The sequence below is a fragment of the Chiloscyllium punctatum genome, chromosome 49 (assembly GCF_047496795.1).
Source record: "Chiloscyllium punctatum isolate Juve2018m chromosome 49, sChiPun1.3, whole genome shotgun sequence".
In the NCBI taxonomy this organism is placed as follows: Eukaryota; Metazoa; Chordata; class Chondrichthyes; order Orectolobiformes; family Hemiscylliidae; genus Chiloscyllium; species Chiloscyllium punctatum.
The window spans coordinates 27,141,629-27,165,458 of record NC_092787.1 but is presented as its reverse complement, the minus strand read 5'-3'; the positions used below and the strand labels follow the sequence as shown (position 1 = coordinate 27,165,458).

Below are 23,830 nucleotides of genomic sequence, written 5' to 3'. Positions count from 1 at the left end.
AGCACTTTCCAAACCATGACCTTTGCCATCTTAAAGGACAAGGGTACATGGGAACAATACCACCTACAAATTACATTCCAAGTCACAAACTGTCTTGACTTGGGTGTTCCTGCACACCAGGGACTACAGTTCAACCTAAATAAATCTTTTAGTTAACATCTCAAACATGCCTCATCTATTTACAAAACCTCTCTGATAGGAATAGCAGAAAATTTCTCAAGGCCTATGTTCTCTACCATTATAGGAAAACAAATTCTAAAAGCCCTATTTTCCATTAATACTATATTTTTCCCTGGTAATCGTTCTCAGTATAGCTCTGACTTATGATCAGCACTTTGAGGCAGGCTAACTCTTGGTACTTAAACACCAGTTAACCTTCAAAATGACCGTGACTCCTTGAAGATTATTGAAAAACACAGTATACAATAGCTATGCAAGAGGGTTCCATTAATAAAATGACATCAAATAAAACAGAAAATTTTAATATTTCTAGATATTAGGTGTATTATCAAAATGTATATAAGAAAGGATTAGAATTATCAGTAACATGATAGAAATTATGACCATATATATGCAAACCAAACCATACATTTTTATTGTACATATATATAATTTAATGTGAGGAGTGGTTTGAAGCGGAACCTTTGTTGTTGTTGTTGCCCGGACTTTCTGTTCGACCCGCTGCTCTCCAGTCGGAGGCGGTAGGTGTGTGGGGCCGGATGTTGACACACACACGGCGGCGGTGGTGGCGGGAGAATGGAGTCCGGCTCCGGCCAGTGTTCAGCGCCAGGCCCCGGAGCTCAGGCCACGGCGATCAGGCTCCGGTTTGACCCGGACAAGCGGCTGGTCTGCGCCGAGTATCCGGGGGCCGTTCGCGATCCGCGGAAGATGCTGGATACCCTGGGGGGAGAGGAGGGGGTGTCCCGGGTAAGAGCCTCCCCCACAGAACAAACAGCCCAACACCTCCCCCCCCCACACCCCCTAAACAAACACCCCCACCCCCAGATCCCCAAACACCCCCACCCCCCCACCCCCAAAACAAACACCCCCACCCCCAGATCCCCAAACACCCCCACACCCCCAACAAACAGCCCAACCCCCCCCCCACCCCCAGATCCCCAAACAACCCCAAACACCCCCAACAAACAGCCCAACCCCCCCCCCACCCCCTAAACAAACACCCCCACCCCCAGATCCCCAAACAACCCCAAACACCCCCAACAAACAGCCCAACCCCCCCCCCACCCCCTAAACAAACACCCCCACCCCCAGATCCCCAAACACCCCCCCACCCCCAAAACAAACACCCCCACCCCCAGATCCCCAACAATCTCCACACCCAAACACCCACAAAACAAACACCCCCAACAAACAGCCCAACCCCCCCACCCCCAAAACAAACACCCCCACCCCCAGATCCCCAAACACCCCCACACCCCCAACAAACAGCCCAACACCCCCCACACCCCCAGATCCCCAACAACCCCAAACACCCCCCACACCCCCAAAACAAACACCCCCACCTCCACCCCCAGATCCCCAACAACCCCAAACACCCCCCACACCCCCAAAACAAACACCCCCCCCAGATCCCCAACTCCAAACACCCCCACACCCCCAACAAACACCTACATCCCCCAATGTACCTCCCCCCATCTCAAATAATCACCGCCCAACTCCCAATACACACCCCTACCCTATCAAACACTCCCCCCCCCCCCCCCCCCCCAAACACCTCCCATCCCAATATACATCCCCACCTCATCAAATACCCCTTACCTCAAATAAACACCCCCTCGTCCCCATCCCCAATAAGCATGCACCCCCCACCTGACCCCAATATAGACCCTGCTCCTATCAGACACTCCCAGGACAAGGACAGCACGTGGTTAAAAACAGAGTAAAGCTCTCTCTACACTGTCCTCACCACCCAGTTGCAGAATAGGGACAGAACTATATTAGATATGAAGTAAAACTTTTTCTATCAAATGCTCACAGGTTAGCGACAGTATGGGGTAAGATACACACTAAATCTCTCACTACACCAAACTTTGTTTTGATTTTTGAACTGTTTAAGCTGGCCATTTAACGTGGCAGTGTGTGGGCTCTTGCTGGGTGGATATTGTTACATATCCTACATTACAACATTTAAATATGTTATTGCTTATAAATTACCAGGAGATATAACCAGGAGTTGCCATATTAGTGCTATATTATTGGAAGTCTTGTTTATTCTCTTTCACTCTGCTGTACAGCCATTATTCTCACAATACTATTTCTAAACCTGTTTACTTTGGTATAGACCTATGCTGACCCATCCCGGAGGCTGGAACTGCACTTCCGCCCAAATGACCCTTACTGCCACCCAGTGTGTGCCAACCGTTTCCCATCGACCAGTATGCTGCTCAGGGTAAAGAGGATGCAGAGAAAACTGAGAGCTGGAGCATCTCCTTTGGGGGAACGCAAAGGAGAAGAGGTTAAATATGAAATGGAAATCCTGGGACTTATTGGGACCACTTACAAATTCCAGGGTAATGCATTCTTGGATTGTGTGTGAATGCTGTTTTGTACCTCTGAAGAATTGAGGAAATAACTATTCGTGTTGACTCAATGACGGCCTGAGTTTGGGGGTAGTTGATGTAAAAAGCTTCTACTGAGTCAGGAATTTTTGGTGCCGATTGAGGAGAGACACTGGGAATGAAACTGCAGAAGGTTAGAGGATTTGAGCTATAGGGAGAGGCTTAACAGGCTAGAGCTGTTTTCCCCAGAGCATCGAAGAATGAGGGGTGACCTTATAGAGGTTTATAAAATCATGAGGGGCATGGATAGGATAAATAGACAAGGTCTTTTTCCTGGCGTGGAGGAGTCCAGAACTAGAGGGCATAGGTTTAGAGTGAGAGGGGAAAGATATAAAAGAGATCTAAGGGGCAACTTTTTCACACAGAGGGTGGTTTGCGTATGGAATGAGCTGCCAAAGGAAGTGGTAGAGGCTGGTACATTTGCAACATTTAAGAGGCATTTGGATGGGTATATGAATAGAGGAAGGGTTTGGAGGGATATGGCCTGGGAGGTGGCAGGTGGGACTAGATTGGGTTGGGATATCTGGTCGGTGTGGATGGGTTGAACCGAAAGATCTGTTTCCGTGCTGTACATCTCTATGACTCTATAAACGTAACCAGTGAACATTACAGTAAGGTGCCTGTAAAATGTTGGAGCAGAAGTGGACCATTCGGCCTGTTGAGTATGCTCAGTCATTTGATGCAATCATGTCTCTTCTGATAATCCTCATCTCCACCTTCCTGCCTTATTCTACAACACTCGACTCCTTTATGGATTAAAATCTGTCTGTCTCAGCCTAAGATGTATTTAATGACCCAGCCTCAACAGCCCTCTGTGGAGATGGAATTTGACAAATCGTCTATTCTCATAGAATCATAAATCCCTACAGTGCAGAAAGAAGCCCATAGAGTATGCACTGACCCTCCGAAGAGCATCCCTCCCAAATCCTGTTTCGCACCCTATCTGCATAAGCCCACATTTCCCATGACTAAGCCACCTAGCCTGCACATCCTTGGACACAAGAGGGGAATTTAGCATGCCCAACCTACCCTAACCTGCACATCTTTGGTGGGAGGAAACTGGAGCATCTGGTGGAAACCCACGCAGGTACGGGGAGAATGTGCAAAACTTGACACAGACTGTCACCTGAAGCTGCAACCAAACCTGGATCCTTGGCACTGTGCGGCAGCAGTGCTGACCACTGTGCGACCATGCTGCACTCTGAGAGGGCTTCTCTCGTTCTTCTAAACTCTAATGGGTACAAGCCCACCATGGCCTCCTGATTCATTGACACCTCTCCTCACTATATGTCTACAGTTAATGAATGTGGTCTTCTGATTATGTCTGATAGGAATGTCCGATTTCCAGTTTCTGGTCATGCACACAACAGCAAGTGGCTCACAAGTGTCCATGTATGACAAGGTCATTCTCCACAAGCCCGAACACAGAGAGTTTTTTGACCAGGAATTGCCGCTTTACATTCCTCCACCAATATTTTCCCGCGTGGATAACCCCGTGGATTATTACTACCGGCCAGAAGTCCAGCACAGGTCAGTGGAAGCATTCAGTGCCAGGGTATTAACTCATTAAACACAAAATAGTGCACATGTCGGAAATCTGAATTAAACACTGGAAGTGCTGGAGAAACTCATCAGGTCTGGTAGCATCTAGGGACTAGGGTGGACAAAGTTAAAAATCACACAACACCAGGTTATAGTCCAACAGGTTTATTTGGAAGCACTAGCTTTCAGAGCACTGCTCCTTCATCAGGTAGCTAGTGGGGCAGGATCTTCTTTGTCTGAGGTGTGGTGACTCTCACAACAATCCACTACCAGTTGAATCTCTAAGGCTTCTGGGACTTTTTTTTTTCTCTTTTGTTTCTTAGTGAGGGACGTTAGCAGGGATGGCAGAGTTGGTGATGCAAGGTTCCTCCTGTGGGATGTTAGAGTTGAGAGGCACCATTAGTATCCCAGCTGAGTACACCTGCAGGAAGTGCACCCAACTCCAGCTCCTTGAAGACCATGTTAGGGTACTGGAGCTGGAACTGTCTGAACTCAAGATCATTCCAGGGACAGAGACAGTTATAGATAAAAGCTACAGGGAGGTGGTTACTCCTAGAATTGAAGATAGTTGGGTGACTGTTAGAAAGGGGTAAGAAGCAGTCAGTGCAGGGATCCCCTGGGACTGTTCCCCTGGTATAACAAGTATACCATTTTGGATACTGCTTGGGGGGGAGTGACTTACTTGGGTAAGCCATGGAGTATAGGTCTCTGGCAGAGTCTGTCCCTGTTGCTCAGAAGGGATGGGGGGAGAGGAGCAGTGCATTAATCGTTGGGGACTTCATAGTTCGGGGGACAGATAGGAGATTTTGTGGGAACGAGAGAGATTCATGGTTAGTGTGCTGCTTCCCATGATGTCTTAAGGGGTAGGGGGAGCAACCCCAAGTCATGGTTCACATAGGCACCAGCGACATAGGTAGGAAAAGGGGTGGGGACTTAAGGCAGAAATTCAGGGAGCTAGGGTGGAAGCTTAGAGCGAGAACAAACAGAGTTGTTATCTCTGATTTGTTACCCGTGCCATGTGCTATCGAAGAGAGGAATAAGGAGAGAGAGCAGTTAAACACGTGGCTACAGGGATGGTGCAGGTGGGAGGGTTTCAGATACCTGGATAATTGGGGCTCGTTCTGGCGTAGGTGGGACCTCGACAAACAGGGTGGTCTATACCTGAACCAGACGGGTGCCAATATCCTGGGGTGAAATTTGCTAATGCTCTTCAGGAGGGTTTAAGCTAATTCAGCAGTGGGATGGGAACCTGAATTGTGGATCCAGTGTACAGGAGGTTGAGAGAACTGAGATTATGAATAAGGTTTCAAGGTCGCAGGACTGTATCAACAGGCAGGAAGGTGGTTTTAAATGTGTCTACTTCAATGCCAAGAGTATCCGGAATCAGGTGGATGAACTTGCAGCATGGGTTGGTACCTGGGACTTTGTTGTGGCCATTTCGGAGGCATGGATAGAGCAGGGACAGGAATGTTTTGTTGTTGGAGGTTCAGTGATTTAGATGTTTCAGTAAGAACAGAGAAGATGGTAAAAGAGGGGGCGATGTAGCATTGTTAGTTAAGGACAGTATTACAGTGGCAGAAAGGACATTTGATGAGGACTCGTCTACTGAGGTAGTTTGGGCTCAGGTTAGAAACAGGAAAGGAGAGGTCGCCCTGTTGGCAGTGTTCTGTAGGCCTCCAAATAGTTCCAGAGATGTAGAGGAAAGGATTGCAAAGATAATTCTTGATAGAAGCGAAAGTAACAGGGTAGTTGTTATGGGGGATCTTTAACTTTCCAGCTGTTGATTGGAAACGCTATAGTTTGAGTCAGCTCTTGTCCAGTGTGTGCAGGAGGGTTTCCTGACACAGTATGTAGACAGGCCAACAAGAGGCAAGGCCATATTAGACTCAGTACATAGAACGTAGAACATAGAACATTACAGTGCAGTACAGGCCCTTCGGCCCTCGATGTTGCGCCGACCTGTCATACCAATCTGAAGCCCATCTAACCTACACTATTCCATGTACGTCCATATGCTTGTCCAATGACGACTTAAATGTATTTAAAGTTGGCGAATCTACAACTGTTACAGGCAAAGCATTCCATACCCTTACTACTCTCAGAGTAAAGAAACTACCTCTGACGTCTGTCCTTTATCTATCACCCCTCAATTTAAAGCTATGCCCCCTCGTGCTCGCCGTCACCATTCTTGTAAAAAGGCTCTCACTGACCACCCCATCTAATCCTCTGATCGTCTTGTATGCTTCTACTATGCCAACTCTCGACCTTCTTCTCTCGAACAAGCAGCCTCAAGTCCCTCAGCCTTTCCTCATAAGACCTTCCCTTCATAGCAGGCAACATCCTAGTAAATCTCCTCTGCACCCTTTCCAAAGTTTCCACATCCTTCTTATAATGTGGTGACCAGAACTATACACAATACTCCAAGTGCGGCCGCACCAGAGTTTTGTACAGCTATAGCATAACCTCATGGTTCTGGAACTCGATCCCTCTATTAATAAAAGCTAAAACACTGTATGCCTTCTTAACAACCCTGTCAACCTGGGTGGCAACTTTCAAGGATCTGTGTACCTGGACACCGAGATCTCTCTGCTCATCTACACTACCAAGAATCTTACCATTAGCCCAGTACTTTGCATTCCGGTTACTCCGACCAAAGTGAATCACCTCATATTTGTCCGCATTAAACTCCATTTTCCACCTCTCAGCCCAGCTCTGAAGCTTATCTATGTCTCTCTCTGTAACCTACAACATCCTTCGTCACTATCCACAATTCCACCAACCTTAGTGTCGTCTGCAAATTTACTAACCCACCCATCTACGCCCTCATCCAGGTCGTTTATAAAAATGATGAACAGCAGTGGACCCAACACCGACCCTTGCGGTACACCACTGGTAACTGGACTCCAGGATGAACATTTCCCATCAGCTACCACCCTCTGTCTTCTTGCATCAAGCCAATTACTGATCCAAACTGCTACATCTCCCACAATCCCATTCCTCTTCATTTTGTACAATAGCCTACTGTGGGGGACCTTGTCGAACACCTTGCTGAAATCCATTACACAACATAAACCGGTTTACTCTCATCTACCTGTTTGGTCACCTTCTCAAAGAACTCAATAAGGTTTGTGAGGCACGACCTACCCTTCACAAAACTGTGCTGACTATCCCTAATCAAATTATTCTTTTCTAGATGATTATAAATCCTATCTCTTATAACCTTTTCCAACACTTTACCAACAACCGAAGTAAGGCTCACTGGTCTATAATTACCAGGGTTGTCTCTATTACCCATCTTGAACAGGGGAGCCACATTTGCTATCCTCCAGTCTTCTGGCACTATCCCTGTAGACAATGACGATTTAAAGATCAATACCAAAGGCTCGGCAATCTCCTCCCTGGCTTCCTAGAGGATCCTAGGATAAATCCCATCCGGCCCAGGGGACTTATCTATTTTCACACTCTCTGCAGGATTTCTAATACCTCTTCCTTGTGAACCTCAATCACACATAGTAGCCTGCATCTCAGTATTCTCCTAGACAACATTGTCGTTTTCTAGAGTGAATACTGTTGAAAAATATTCATTTGGTGCTTCCCCTATCTCCTCTGACTCCACACACAACTTCCCACGACTATCCTTGATTGGCCCTAATCTTACTCTTGTCATTCTTTTATTCCTTAAATACCTATAGAAAGCCTTAGGGTTTACCCTGATCCTATCTGCCAACAACTTCTCGTGTCTCCTCCTGGCTCTTCTGAGCTCTCTCTTCAGGTCTTTCCTGGCTACCTTGTAACCCTCAAGTGCCCTAACTGAGCCTTCACATCTCAGCCTAACATAAGCCGCCTTCTTCCTCTTGACCAGAGATTCCACTCCCTTCGTAAACCACGGCTCCCATGCTCTACAGCTTCCTCCCTGCCTGACAGGTACATACTTATCTAGGACACACAGGAGCTTTTCCTTGAATAAGCTCCACATTTCTAATGTGCCCATCCCCTGCAGTTTCCTTCCCCATCCTATGCTTCCTAAATCTTGCCTAATCGCATTGTAACTGCCTTTCCCCCAGCTGTAACTCTTGCCCAGTGGTATCCATTTATCCATTTCTACTGGGTAATGAACCCGGCCAGGTGTTAGATTTGAAGTTAGGTGAACACTTTGGTGATAGTGACCACAATTCGGTTATGTTTACTTTAACGATGGAAAGGATGGATATATACTGCAGGGCAAGTGTTACAGGTGGGGCAAAGGCAATTATGATGCAATTAGGCAAGATTTAGGATGCATAAGATGGGGAAGGAAACTGTCGGGGATAGGCACCTTGGAAATTTGGAGCTTGTTCAAAGAACAGCTACTGCGTGTCCTTGATAAGTATGTACCTGCCAGGCAAGTGGTTGAACGAGGGAACCATGGTTTACTAAAGAAGTTGAAACCCTTGTCAAGAGGAAGAAGGAGGCTTACGTAAAGATTAGATTAGATTAGATTACTTACAGTGTGGAAACAGGCCCTTTGGCCCAACAAGTCCACACCGCCCCGCCGAAGCGTAACCCACCCATACCCCTACATCTACATCTACCCCTTACCTAACACTACAGGCAATTTAGCATGACCAATTCACCTGACCGGCACATCTTTGGAGTGTGGGAGGAAACCGGAGCACCCGGAGGAAACCCACGCAGACACGGGGAGAACGTGCAAACTCCACACAGTCAGTCGCCTGAGGCGGGAATTGAACCCGGATCTCCGGCGCTGTGAAGCAGCAGTGCTAACCACTGTGCCACCGTGCCGCCCACAAAGATGGGGCGTGAAGACTCAGTTTGGGCTCCTGAGAGTTACAAGTTAGCCACGAAGGACCAAAAGAGAGAATTAAGAAGAGCCAGGAGGGGACAAGAGATGTCTTTGGCAGATAGGATCAAGGAAAACCCTAAAGTTTTCTGTAGTTATGTCAGGAATAAAAGAATGACTAGAGTAAGATTAGGGCCAATCAAGGACAGTAATGGGAAGTTGTGCATGGAGTTTTAAGTGATAGGAGTGACTCTAATTGAATATTTTTCGTCAGTATTCACACAGGAAAAAGAAGATAACAAATGTTGTCCCCTTGTTTGAGAAGGGGAGTGGAGGCAACCCTGATAATTATAGACCAGTGAGCTTTACTTCTATTGTGGGCAAAGGTTTGGAAAGAATTATAAGATATAAGATTTATAATCATCTAAAAAGGAGTAATTTGATTTGGGATAGTCAACATGATTTTGTGAAGGGTAGGTCATGCCTCACAAACCTTATTGAGTTCTTTCAGAAGGTGACCAAACAGTTGGATGAGGTTAGAGCAGTTGATGTAGTGTATATGGTTTTCAATAAAGTGTTTGATAAGGTTCTCCATGGTACGCTATTGTAGAAAATATGGAGGCATGGGATTGAGAGTGATTTAGCAGTTTGATCAGAAATTGACTAGCTGAAAGAAGACAGAGGGTGGTGGTTGTTGGGAAGTATTCATCCTGGAGCTCAGTTACCAGTGGTGTACCGCGAAGATCTGTTTTGAGACCACTGCTGTTTGTCATTTTTATAAATGACCTGGATGAGGGCAAAGAAGAATGGGTTAGTAAATTGCGGATAATGCTAAGGTCGGTGGAGTTGTGGATAGTGCAGCAGTATGTTGCAGGTTATAGAGGGACATAGATAAGCTGCAGAGCTGGGCTAAGATGTGGCAAATGGAGTTTAATGCAGAAAGGTGTGAGGTGATTCACTTTGGAAGGAGTAACAAGAATGCAGTGTACTGGGCAAATGGTAAAATTCTTGGTAGTGTAAATGAGCAGAGAGATCGCAGTGTCCATGTGCATAGATCCCTGAAAGTTGCCACCCAGGTTGATAGGGTTGTAAAGGAGGCATTTGGTGTGTTAGCTTTTATTGGTAGAGGGATTGAGTTTCGGAGGCATGAGGTCATGTTGCAGCTGTACAAAGTCTGGTGCGGCTGCAATTTGGAGTATTGCGTACAGTCCTGGTCACCGCATTATAGGAAGGATGTGGAAGCATCGAAAAGGGTGCAGAGGCAATTTACTAGGATGTTGCCTGGTCTTTTGAGAAAAGGCTGAGGGACTTGAGGCTGTTTTCGTTCGAGAGAAGGAGGTCAAGAGGTAACTTAATTGAAACATACAAGATGATCAGAGCGGTAGATAGGGTGGACAGTGAGAGCCGTTTTCCTCGGGTGGCGATGGCTAGCACAAGGGGACATAGCTTTAAATTGAGGGGTGATAGATATAGGACAGATGTCAGAGGTAGTTTCTTTACTCAGAGAGTAGTAGGGGCGTGGAATGCACTGCCTACAACAGTAGTAGACTCGCCAACCTTAACGGCATTTAAATGGTCATTGGATAAACATATGGATGAGAATGGAATAGTGTAGGTTAGATAGGCTTCAGATTGGTTTCTCAGGTTAGTGCAACATCAAGGGCTTTACTGCGCTGTATTGTCCTAAGGGAGATCAACTGTATGGTCCAGTAAGACTCTGGTAACTTTACCTAATGGGAGAACAGTCAAATATCCAGTTTCTGTGAAAGCATTCCAGTGAAGTTTGTTTTCTTTATTTGTGGCTTTCCTTGTTTGCAGGGATGGTTACCATCCTCCAAAAGTATCCAACGAGAACCTGATAGGCCTGGGGCGTGCTCGCCGTCCTCACAACGCCATATTTGTGAATTTTGATGATGCAGAGGTGCCATCCCAGCCTCTTGAAGCTGCTGTTCAGAACTGGAGGAAATTCAACACGCAGACCCCAGACCGGAGAGCCGAAGAGGAGCTGAAGAGGGTGAGTGCTGAAGGTGTCTCTGCTCTGTCTACATCTCCCCTGGTATTTCTTCAGAACAACATCACTTTCAAACTGAAGTTTTAAAGAACAGGGCAGTTTTGCACAGTATTCTGCCACTATTTATCAGTTGTAAAACAAATTATCTGCGTGTTTGTACACTACAGTCTACATTGGCTGCTGGGTTTCTTACATTGCAACAGTGACATTTTCAAAATTGCTTCATTTGAAACTTGAGGTTGTAAAATGCATGTCTTTCCCAGTGGAGGGATTTACTTAAATTGGAGCTTGGCTGTATCTGATACAAACTAAGTGGCTTGGTGGGCCACTTCACAGAGCAGTTTGAAGCCAACTAGCTGAGGCCTATCCTTGGGGTTGGCTCTCTGTGTGCAGTGCTGCAGAGTATTAATATATTTAAAATTAAATTCCTCAGCTGCCTGAGGAATGGACTTTTTCTGACGTGGAGCCATTTCTCCCTCAGTACAAAAGCTGGGTGACTGTTATGTCCTTTTTCTCGTGAAGAATTAGTTGTGTTTCCATAAGCTTTTAAAGATATAGGAGTTTAGTTGGGATCACTGCAACCCAGAGATTTGATTGTTCACGTCTGTCTCTGTCTTCACAGCTTTTCGAAATCCGGCCCATTTGGTCCCGGAATGCAGTGAAGTCGAATATTGACATTCACCCAGACAAACTGAAGCTGCTTTTGCCTTTTGTGGCATACTACATGGTGAGTTGCTGCTTTAACTCTGCTTCACTGACTGGTTCAGTTCATGAATGCATCATCCTTTGTGAAGGTGAACTGTGTGTGCGTCGTTAACACCAAGGTCAGAGCTGTGGGGGTGTCTCCCTGGGTCTGTGCATCTGCCCAGGTACTGGTCCTATCACAGGCTTGTCACCCCTGCTAAAGCAGGAACTGTGGCTCCTTCCCCAAGAAGTTGAATAGTTGACAGCACCAGGGAGGATGGTGTGTTGTAATGTCACTGGATGAGTAATCCAACAATCCCAGACTTTGGGGCGGGGGGGTCACAGGTTCAAATCCCACATGGCACATATGGAATTTAAATACAGTTAATTTTTTTTTTAAAAGTCTGGAGTTCATCTCGGTAATGGTGAGCGTGAGAACTGTCATTGTTATAAAACCCTAGGCGAAAGTGAGGACTGCAGATGCTGGAGATTAGAGTCAAGATTAGAGTGGTGCTGGAAAAGCGCAGCAGATCAGACAGTAACCGAGGAGCAGGAAAGTCAATGTTTCAGGTAAAAACCCTTCATCCCTGATGAAAGGCTTTTGTATGAAAGGTCGATTTTCCTGCTCCTTGTATGCTACCTGACCTCCTGCGCTTTTCCAGCACCACTCTAATCTTGTTATAAAACCCTGTCTGATTTGTGAACAAATTTAGAGAGGGAAATCTGCCACTCTTATTCAGTCTGACCAAAATGTGACTCCATAAGATCACAAGATGTCAGGTGTTATGTCACGGGGTAAACCCTCCTGCTTAATTTAAACCAGCAACACAGAAAAGATTTATCCCATGCAGTAATCTGTGAAAATTCAAGAGGCCAAGAACTATTACGTTGAATTGAACAACTTTATTTCTTAAAGTATAACAGAGAGTAAACAACTATTTACAACTCCTTCCTCTAATCTATCTTTGACTTTCCCTTCTATAATACTAGTTTGATAAACCCCTGATTGAGATTTACCAAAATTCAAATTTCAAAACCAGCCAGTTGTCAAATCTTCTTCATATATCTTCGTCTGTCTTCTTTTCTTTTTCTTAGGGATTTCTGTTTCATAGGTCACTGATCAATAAAGGTACCTTTAAGAGAACTATTTTTGGGTAGCCTGTACTGGCTTGGCAGTTCTCTTCTCAACTGTTCAATTTTTCCCAGTCTTATACCCCTAAAGCATCGGATTATGTCATTGGCTTTTAATATTTAATACTAAATTCAAACTTGATAGGAGTTTGGTATTTTTCGGGGTATAATTTAAACAGATTGGCCTAATTCAAATTTGCTTTTTTTTTGTCTCCAGGCAACCAGCTACACTAGCTGCTGGACCAAAAGGTTACACTATATCTTGTTCAGAACACTTGGTGCTGTCAGGTAGTTCTGCCATCTTTTAACTCTGTTAAAGGTACAGTACACCCCACATTTTCATAACACAGAACAGAAGTAGCCCACTCAGCTCATTTGAGTCTGCTCTGTCATTCAGTGGCTGATCTGATAATCCTCAACTCCACTTTCCTGCCTTATCCCCATAATCCCGCTTCCCTTTACTGATCAGAAGCCTGCCTCATTCAGGCTTGAATATACTTAATGATCCAGTCTTGACAGCTCTCTGAGGTAAAAATAAAAATTCCAGAGTCACTTATTCTGAGATTATGCCCTCTGGTTCTAGACTGGCCCACAAGAGGAAACAACCTCTTCACATCCAGTCCTATCAAGGTCCCTAAGAATTGTGCTTATTTCAATAAGGTCATTCTCTTATTCTTCTTCCAGACCTACAGTAATGTGGCTGACTCTTAACTGCCTTCTGAAATAGTGCTAGCAGGCCAGTCAGTCCAAGGGCAATTAGGGATGGGCAACAGATGCTGGCCTTGTCAGCAACATCCACATCCTATTCAAAGAATTTTGAAAAATTTCGAGTTCACTCACGAAGAATTGGAAGCAACATGAGAAAATGTGTGTGTGTGTGCGCGTGCGTGCGTGTGTGTGATGGTGGGGGAGTTGTTTGTGGACTGCTGTCATTCCTTCTCAGTACGGGCCCCAACATCAAGAACAAAGATGAAAGAAGTTGGATCTGGTGTGGTGGAAGAGAGGTGAACTCAGTCTGTAACTGAGGCCTATGGAGTATTATCGTTCATTAGCAGAGGGATTGAATTCAAGAGTCGTGAAGTGATGTTGCAGCTGTACAGGACTTTGGTTAGGCCACAGTTGGAGTACTGTGTGCAGTTCTAGTCGCCTCACTTTAGGAAAGATGTGGAAGCTTTGGAGAGGGTGCAGAGAAGATTTACCAGAATGTTGCCTGGAATGGAGAGTAGGTCGTACGAGGATAGGTTGAGAGTTCTCGGCCTTTTCTCGTTGGAACGGCGAAGGATGAGGGGTGACTTGATAGAGGTTTATAAGGTGATCAGAGGAATAGATAGAGTAGACAGTCAGAAACTTTTTCCCCGGGTACAACAGAGTGTTACAAGGGGACATAAATTTAAGGTGAAGGGTGGAAGGTATAGGGGAGATGTCAGGGGTGGGTTCTTTACCCAGAGAGTGGTGGGGGCATGGAATATGCTGCCCGTGGGAGTGGTAGAGTCAGAATCATTGGCGACCTTTAAGCGGCATTTGGATAGGTACATGGATGGGTGCTTAATCTAGGTTAGAAGTTCGGCACAACATCGTGGGCCGAAGGGCCTGTTCTGTGCTGTATTGTTCTATGTTCTATGTAACGAAGGTTTTACTGAATTCAGACACTTGTTTCTGTAGCGTCTGGCTAATTACAGTTTGCATTTGGTACCATTTCCAGGCTTGATTGCTGAGGATAGATGTGTTGCTGTGAGAGATGGTTGGGTAGATGAGAAAGGAATGGGTTAGCACAGGGTGGATGATGAGCTTTGATCAGGCTGAAACTTCTTGAGGGTTGAAGGTATTTCCAGCTGGCTGGGGGAAACCCTGTTAGGGTAAACTTCTAACAGGGTGTATGACTCTGTGGCTGGCCAGTACATGGAGGAAGGATATTCCTGATGATCAGGGATCACAGTCTGAGGATATCAGTAGGACTTGTTTAGGACTGAAATGAGGAGAAATTTCTTCACACAGAGAATGGTGAGACTGTGGAACTTTCTGCCACAATAAGCAGTTAAGGCTAAAACACTGAATGTTTTCAAGGAGTTAGATATTGTTCTTAGGGCTAAAGGGATCAAGGAATGTGGGTACAGGGTACTGAGTGGATAACCAGCCATGGTCATATTAAATGGAAGAGCAGGCTCAAAGGACTGAATGACCCACTCCTCCGATTTCCTTGGCTTTTCTGAGTAGAAGTTGCACCCTCCCACTCCTTTCTAATGCTGTACTGGCCCATTGCATCATCTAATACTGGATTCTTACAGAGTCTGTCTATGAAATCACTCAAAGCCGGCTTCTTCCCCACAGTGCTTTCTTGTAGAACTGAGACTAGATGTCATGTTTCAGCATTGGAGCAGACTGACAGGTACATTAAAAATGCAACTCTGCAGCTGTTAGTAGATTCTAACCAGGATAATCAAACTAAGATACATCGATTTTATTTATGAAGACTGTTTATTGCTTATATAAGTCCCACAGTTCTCCCCCCAGTCCCAGTTCTTCCCAGTTTATAAAAACTATTGTCAATCAACCTGTTTGGACATGTTAGGTTAAGTCTTCACGGCAGATGGGACTTGAACATACTGGCCCTCAGGGAGGGACATCAACTGCATCATATTTTGTTCGGACTAATTTTGTCCTCTCTTTGTCACAGCTTACAGGGCCCTGGCGGAGTCTCTGGGTCAGGTTTGGGTACGATCCACGAAAAGATCCCAAAGCAAAGATTTACCAGGTGTTGGATTTCAGGCTACGATGCAGCACCAAGCACGGTAACTGGCAGCAAGACGTGATTCGACTGTACCCAGCAATAACAGCAGAACAATCCAATCGACCCTCCGACAATGCCCGCTCCCTCAGCGCTGACCCTCCGACAGTGCGGCACTCCCTCAGCGCTGACCCTCCGACAGTGCGGCACTCCCTCAGCGCTGACCCTCCGACAGTGCGGCACTCCCTCAGCGCTGACCCTCCGACAGTGCGGCACTCCCTCAGCGCTGACCCTCCGACAGTGCGGCACTCCCTCAGCGCTGACCCTCCGACAGTGCGGCACTCCCTCAGCGCCGACCCTCCGACAGTGCAGCACTCCCTCAGCGCCGACCCTCCGACAGTGCGGTGCCCCCTCAGCGCTGACCCTCCAACAGTGTGGAGCGTGCTCAGCACTGACTCTCCGATACTGCAGCACTCCCTCAGCGCTGACCCTCTGATAGTGTGGCACTCCCTCAGCACTGACCCTCCCAACAGTGTGGCACTCTCTTAGCCATGAACCAGAGATGAGTCCTGAACAGTGTGATAGCCTAGAGGAGAACAATCGAACTGGAATCTGGAACTGTTTTTATATAACAACAATGATGCTGATGTAATATCATTTTTTTTTTGCAGGTTACATGCCCTCAGACATGCCAGTGAAGGCAAAGCGCAGCACGTTTAATTACAGCCTCCCCATTACCATCAGCAAGCCAGGTACTGAACACAGACAAGCCTAGAAACACAAACAGAAATTGCTGGGAAAACTCAGCAGGTCCGGCACCATCTGTGGAGAGATAGCAGAGTTAACGTTTCGGGTCCAGTGACCCTTCTTCAGAACTTAGTTCTGACCCCGTGTCAGGAAACTCTTAGAACAGAAGGTTACTTTGTGATAGACTCCTGATAGACCCTGTTATCCAAACAATGTGATCCACACAACTTGTGACACTTTGTGTGTCCCGACTTATTTGGAAGGGCCACACAATTCAATCAAAAGCCCAAATCACTCCGGGCTTGTCGAGGATCTGAGAAATCTCTGCAGAGCCTGTAGATTCCGGCCCAGGGTTAGGGATACTTTCACTGTACCTCAAGATGCTGGAAATCCTTCTCCAAGCCCCCCGAACATTTTACTAATGATTTGGTAGGCTTTGGTTGCCGCTGACAAGCATTTATAGCCCATCCTTCACTCCCCTTGAACTGAGCGGTTTGCTTGGCCATTTCAGAGGGCACTTTTGAGGCAGCCATATTGCTGTGGGTCTGGATTCACGTGGAGTGAATCAGTGTCCACTGCCCATGCTGAAGACCCGTTGTTCTCTGAGGAGTTCTTTCATGCTGCATTGCTGCTGCCATTTCAGTTTGGACACTGGAGGTGCTGCCCAGGCAGAGAGCTGAGATCATCAGGTTCTTGGTCAACTGATCAGTCACTGCTATCACAGCCCCCTCTGTGTAAATAGTTGAATTGGAAAGAGAGAGTGGATGTGGAAATTTGTTCAAATGCGTCAGTGACATTGTCCCTCCCCATCTCTGTCACCACCGACAACCATCGATGTAGAGATGAACAATGTTTGTACATTTGAATTTTAAAGAGGGGTTTGGTGTTGAGGGGAAGGCACTCCATGATCTCCCGGGTTCTGGCGAGCTCTTTGCTCACTGAGGGGGCCATACACACTGTAAACAGGCTGGATACCCTTCAGTCTGGGCAGGTACATGTGTCCCATAGGCTGGTTTCAGGGATCTGGGAAGGAACCAGTCCCCTTGGCCCACGGGGATACGCGACCTGCAGGGAGAAACCGTCCCCCTCTCCTCACCGCTTTGGGGTTTAGTGGGATTTGCCAGCTTTGGGCAATACTTGTCAAAAACGAAAAGCCAAGTCAACTAGCATTTCTGTTTCTTTAAAAGCTGCTCTGCTCTGAATCTCCTCAGTAAGACACGGCAACCAGTTCTGAAGAGCTGATTGAGATTGTTTGAAGAGTTGACTTGGCTGAATCATTAAGAATGTGTTCAGACTTGTTGACTGACCCAAAAGACTGTGTGGCCAATCCAGGTAGCTGCCTTGTCAAACATGAGTAGTGTAAAGGGTGTGGAGACTATATTTGTGCGAATTAATTGTATGATTTAAGTCAGACTGAGTGTAGAATTGATGCTCTTCCTCCATCTCTTAGCCCCCCAGGTTGTGAGTATTCAGGATTTGGGAAAAGCTTCAGTAATTCCCAATGTCCCAGAGAGGAAGAAACTCACATCATCTGGATACAAACTCAAAGTAAGTTTCCAACACAGGTCTATTATTGTTGGGGTAACATCGGTGCTTTTATCAGAACAAACCTTACAGAGGTGGGAGTTCATAAGCTAAAGCAAGTCAGGGGGCGGCTCTGTGTAAATACCACTGGCTTATTGATAATGGGTTGAATCGTTCCTCCTTCCCCTGTTGTTGCTGTCCCTTTAGCAATGCTTTAGCTATTCCTGCCACAATATCTTTGAGGCCCTGGTAGTCCCTCTACTCAGGTGTTAGTCTGAATAATCCAAAATCCCGGTCTCAGCAAGGACTCGATTTAAACCAATCTGCACTTTATAAAATGTGAATCTGTCAATGACCTGTTGTTGCTGTTTTTGTAATTCCAGCCGTCGGCCTACATATTCCGGGAGGACACTTTGCCACCTTATCGTCAGATGTTTTACCAGCTGTGTGACCTGGACGCAGAGAGGTAATGACTGGGTAGTAACTGGGGAATGGGAGCAGAGTTTTGGGAGTTGCTGCACTGTGGATGTATTGAGAAGGGTAAAAACTGAGCACGTTTGTTTCAAAGGCTTGGTCTCCTTCAGTATTGTGCAGCTAAGCTGCTTGAAGAGTAAATATTGACCATCACACAATGGAGAAAGACCCAGTTTCTCTTCACATACTACTACTCTTCACCTCTATCTGAGAAAAAGGGAGATTTTCAGCTTAAAGTTCCATTTGAAAGGTGGCACCTCTGATAATGTGAGACTCCCACAGTACTTGCTGTCTGACGACACAGCACTGATTCACCAACAGTGCAGCACTCCCTCAGCACTGACCCTCCCGACAGTGCGGTGCTCCCTCAGCACTGACCCTCCAACAGTGCAATGCTCCCTCAACATTGATCCTCTGACAGTGCGGTGCTCCCTCAATACTGTATTAGCAGAGATAGATGGAATGTGCGGACATGACTTGAAAACGAGAATCAAAGAGATGTATAGTACGGAAACAGACCCTTTGGTCCAAATCATCCATGCTGACCTGATATCCTAAACTAATTTAGTCTCATTTGCCAGCATTTGGCCCATATCCCTCTAAACCCTTTTTATTCATGTCCCCATCCAGATGCCTTTTAAATGCTGTAATTTACCAGTCTCCATCACTTCCTCTGGCAGCTCATCCCATACACGTATCACCCTCTGCGTGAAAAAGCTGCCCCTGAGGTCCCTTATAAATCTTATCCTTCTCGCCCTAAACGTATGCCCTCTCGTTTTGGACTCATCTCCCTTGGGAAAAAGACCTTGTTTATTTACTCAATCGATGTCCCTCATTATTTTATAAACCTCTATAATGTCACCCCTCAGCTTGCCCCCTGCAGCCTATTCAGCTTCTCTCTATCACTCACCCTCCAACCCTGGCAACATCCCTGTAAACCTTTTCTGAACCCTTTCAAGTTTCACAGCATCCTTCCTATAGGAGGGAGAGCAGAAGTGAACGCAGTGTTCCAAAAGTGGCCTAACCAATGTCATGTAACAGCTGCAACACTGTTGCTGAATAGCAGAACCTGGATCGGATGTGCTCTGCTGGTTGCAGTTGCACATTCAGGTCTGGATAACTCTATCTGTACTGTACCCTCCAGTGAACTTTCTCAGTGGAAATAAAGTGGTTGCTGCAAAATAAAGAACTTTAATTGATTTTAGATTTAGATTACTTACAGTGTGGAAACAGGCCCTTCGGCCCAACAAGTCCACACCGCCCCGCCGAAGCGTAACCCACCCATACCCCTACATCTACATCTACATCTACCCCTTACCTAACACTAAGGGCAATTTAGCATGGCCAATTCACCTGACCCGCACATCTTTGGACTGTGGGAGGAAACCAGAGCACCCGGAGGAAACCAACGCAGGCACGGGGAGAACGTGCAAACTCCACACAGTCAGTCGCCTGAGGCGGGAATTGAACCCAGGTCTCTGGCGCTGTGAGGCAGCAGTGCTAACCACTGTGCCACCGTGCCGCCCATATTCTGAGTGTATCTTAAGAGTTGCAGGGAGATGGTGGCATAGTGATAATATTGCTGGACTGGTAAGCCAATGAGCCAGGACATGTGTTCAGATCTCATCAAGGCAGCTCGTGGAATATACAGTCCGTTAACTAAATCTGGAATATAAAGCTAGTCTCAGGAACAGGGACCAAAAACTTCTCATTGATTGTCTCAATAACCCATCTGGTTCACTAATATCCTTTAGGGTTGGAAATCTGCCGTCCTTACGGGTCTGCTCATCATGTAACTCCAGCAATGTGATACATTCTTAACTGCCCTCTGAAATGGCCAAACAAACCAAGGGCAAAGGGCTTGTTCAAGGGCAGTTAGGGATTGGAAGCAACAAATGCCAGCAATTCCAGTGAGACACCTGTCCCATGAATGAATTATTTTAGAATTTGGGAACATCAGATTATAATTAAACCGTTCTAATTAAAAACTGAAAGAACCGCAGATGCTGGAAGTCAGAAACAAAACCAGATATTGAGGGTAAAGCTCAGAAGGTTTGGCAGCATCTATGGAGAGAAATCAGAACTGAGGAAGTGTCACTGGACCCAAAACATTAACTCTGATTTCTCTCCACAGATGCTGCCAGACCTGCTGAGCTTTCCCAGCTGTTTTGTTTTGTTTTTGAAACAGTTCTAATTGTTCCCTTCTGGCGTTTCAGTTTAAGAAAAATAATTCATCGCAATGAGGGCAGAGAGACGACCTGTACTGAGCGGGACGGATGGTGTCTGCCCAAAACCAACGATGAGCTCCGAGACCGGATGTCTAACATGATTAAAGAAATCTGGCACAAGAACAAAGCAGGTGAAGCCAGTGTGCATGCTGAGAAAGGGATTCTGAAATCTGTGCAGTTTAACCACCTCAGAGTAAGGGTTAGTCCCCTTGGTTGCCCTTCTCCATTTTCCCTCTAACTGTGACCAACTCCTCGAAACCTCCTGTGTGTGTCGCATGGTGCCCTGTCCTCCCAGAGTGACAGCACCTTTCTCAGCGCATTGTTCCCCTGCCCTTGCAGTGCCATGCCTTCGGTCAAAGAGATGTACAGCATGGAAACAGACCCTTTGGTCCAAATCATCCCTGCTGACCTGATATCCTCAATTAATTTAGTCTCATTTGCCCCATATCTCTCTAAACCCTTCGGGGTTCGGTGAGATCTGTTCAGTTTTGACACTGTCAGAAACGCACTGTCTGAGTTTGGCTGTAACCTGGGCATGATGCTCTTCCTCCCTCTACAAGGATTTCATTGAGTCCCTCTCTCACTGCACACCCCAGGTCATGATGCAGGGGAGTCAGTATTCCTGTGTGAAGGTCTTTTACATACAGCTGTGTTTGTGAATGACCTGGATAATGGGGTGGTCAGAAGAACAGGTTATAGTTTGTCACCGGAGCCACTGTGTGAGACTGACTGACTGACTCCATATTCCTGATAACGGGATTTTCCTTTATTTTGGGTTTAGTTTCACCCTCTTCAAAAAAGAAGCCACTGGTCACACAGGGGAGAGAAGACTCTGAATCTGCCGAGGATGAGGAGGATGAAGAGGAAGAGTATCCACCATCAGAAGGAAGTGAAAATGAAATGGAGACTGAAATTCTCGATTACCTGTGACGTGAGTGACCGGGAGCTGCCGTTGGAGACGTGGAGGGAGAGTGGAGTGGTGGTGATTCTGTTAGACAGATTGTTCTGCTTCCCTGGAGGAGTAAAGTGGTACTCCTGCAGCCACTGTGTACAGCTGCCTGGGACTCCTGCAGTTGGGGAACCAGTGAGCAAAGAGGCTTGCTGATCATGTTGGTTACTGGTGTTCAGCCAACAAATTCACATGCCTCCTGTTTGCTTTTCACCTTGACAGCCAAAAACTTTAGCACGGTTGTGCCACCGACTGGGGATGGGACGTGGAGTCACTGTGCTGTATTGTAGCATTGTCTGTCTCTCTGTTACATTCATAGGGAGGGTTTGTGGTTTCTTTGACTCCTTGGGTGCAGCAGTTTATTAGACTTTTCGCAGTCTCATTATGAGGTGTCAAACAGGTCCTGTCACATGGTGTTAGGGCTAATGAGCCGCAGGTTATTAACTTTTGTCTGTTATTATTATCTGAATCTTCCAGCAGTGAATTCCTGTTGCCCTTCTGCAAAAAACCTCAGAACCAGCCTCCAGCCGATGTCCATAGTGTTGGTTCCAGTATTTCTGATGTATTTTGAGGCCTTTACTGTATCTCATGTATGTTCTACAACAGACGGGTGGCCAATTACATTCCAGTAGGGACCACTCTACCATGCAACAGATGAGCTACCCAACTCCTTAGCCTGGACTCACTTCAAACCCTGATCCCAAAAGGGATGCGATGGGGACTTCCCAGGATAGAGGGGTGATTACCATCAGGTTATTGCTCTGAGAGTGTAATTTCCATTAAACCTCTTTTCGCCTCTAACCTCTGAAAGGATGGCATTTAAAACATTGTTTTCTCTTGTTAAATATAGTTTTGCTTTCAAATGGTGTTGTGATTATTTTTGCATTTGGGGTGAAATGAGGGTATGTCTGCCTAGTGATGAGAGATTTACAAACTCACCTCTCCCACCTTGACCTAGTTCTGGGGCCTTGCACAGGATTGTCTTTAAGAGCCTGCGATAACAGAGCTAACTCTGCGAACAGAGATTGTTGCCATTCACCTGCAGTAATGCTGCAAACCAGTAGGTGGGGCAGTCCTGGGACGTCTCTTAGTCCTCTGTACAGTCTTCACTGGTTAGAACGTCAGTAGTGCTCCTGTTTGATGTTTCACTGGTCTTCGCTTTGCAAACCCTGTTGCTGGAAGACATTGGGTACAAAGATATCAAAGTGCTGGGTGGGAAAACATAAACTGGTCCATCAGCCTGTCCATATTCATGATGTCTGGAGCATTGCAGACAGACACTCTGCACAGTAATACTCCTGACATTCCCGTAAAGACGTCCACAGATGGTGAAGCTCTCAGGAGTTTGATTTGGAGATTGTTGACTGCATGGACTATGTGTGACTCAGATAGCTCAGCTGTCCTGTGCAGGTAGAGGTCACCCTGTGCCAGGAGACTGCAAGCTTTGAGCAGTTTTTTTTATCCTTGAAGTAAGGTTGGCCTTGACCTTGATGTGTGATTGCATATTTGTTGCTGTATCTGGACTGACTGGGTCTGTTTCTGAGTGTGTCAGGTCAGGATTACAGTACTGTCTTGGAGCTCAGGTCAATATAAGGAGGAAAGGCTTTAAATGCCAACACTTTAAGGACAAGTTGTGAGACTGATGGGAGGCGAGGGAAGGGGGAAGCTGGGTGGGTAAGTGGTGTGGTCTGGGACTGGATGGGTGCAGAAGTAGCAACACATAATGAGAGGGGAGATACATTCTCATCAAATTTAAATTCACTCTGTCGTTCTTCCATCTCCTCCCCTGGACGTGTTGCTGTTCTAAGGTGGCAAATGCATTCCAAGGGCACCTGACAACTGAAGAGAAATAGGGAACATGCAAGCAGCAGGTGACTGCACCTCAGAACTCAAACTAATCTCAAGCCTGAGAAACACTCAGCTGTTAAAACGGTTACTTGGACAAATGAGAGTTATTTGTGGAGCTGTTTATTTGCAGCAGACGTGGACTGCAGGGAAAGGGAGATGCTTTTATTGTACAAGGTTATGTAGTATGATTTTTTTCTTGCTGCTTTCATGTAATTGGAGTGTTTTTCCAACCTCAAATGAGAACTGTCAGCAATTCCATCGAGATCTGCAGCTGTACCTTCCTAATAAAATGAACATGTTGTACCGGCTGTGCTTGTTGAAGTGATGGATTAACTTCACCCTCAGTCACACCCTGATTGATTAACTTAACTTCAGGACAGCTTCGAAAGAGGCAAATATGACACATCTCTAAATTTAATTTTCCAGGTTTGTGGACTAACTTTGCAGAATTATTAGTGTGGAAGAAGGCCATTTGGCCCAGCATACCTGTACTGATGGTTTTGGGGTAGCTTTTTTTGGAGTTGGCACACATGGGACAAGTTATAAACACCCTCTTCTGGGACTGTAAGATTCTATAATCCTGTTAATGACCTGCACAACCAATGGGA

The 23,830-nt window shown here is 46.2% G+C and overlaps 1 protein-coding gene across 1 annotated transcript; it reads left to right on the top strand.

The window, feature by feature from the left end:
* The first annotated feature begins 724 nt into the window (after positions 1 to 724).
* gtf3c5 (general transcription factor IIIC, polypeptide 5) lies at positions 725 to 23,530 on the top strand. The gene is made up of 11 exons (XM_072566007.1): positions 725 to 927; positions 2,303 to 2,531; positions 3,911 to 4,109; positions 10,720 to 10,915; positions 11,535 to 11,639; positions 15,402 to 15,516; positions 16,124 to 16,204; positions 17,650 to 17,747; positions 18,107 to 18,189; positions 20,414 to 20,556; positions 21,207 to 23,530. Exons 1-11 carry the CDS (start codon positions 757 to 759, stop codon positions 21,353 to 21,355), a joined length of 1,569 nt encoding a protein of 522 aa, XP_072422108.1. The 5' UTR covers positions 725 to 756; the 3' UTR covers positions 21,356 to 23,530.
* The last annotated feature ends 300 nt before the right edge of the window (positions 23,531 to 23,830 follow it).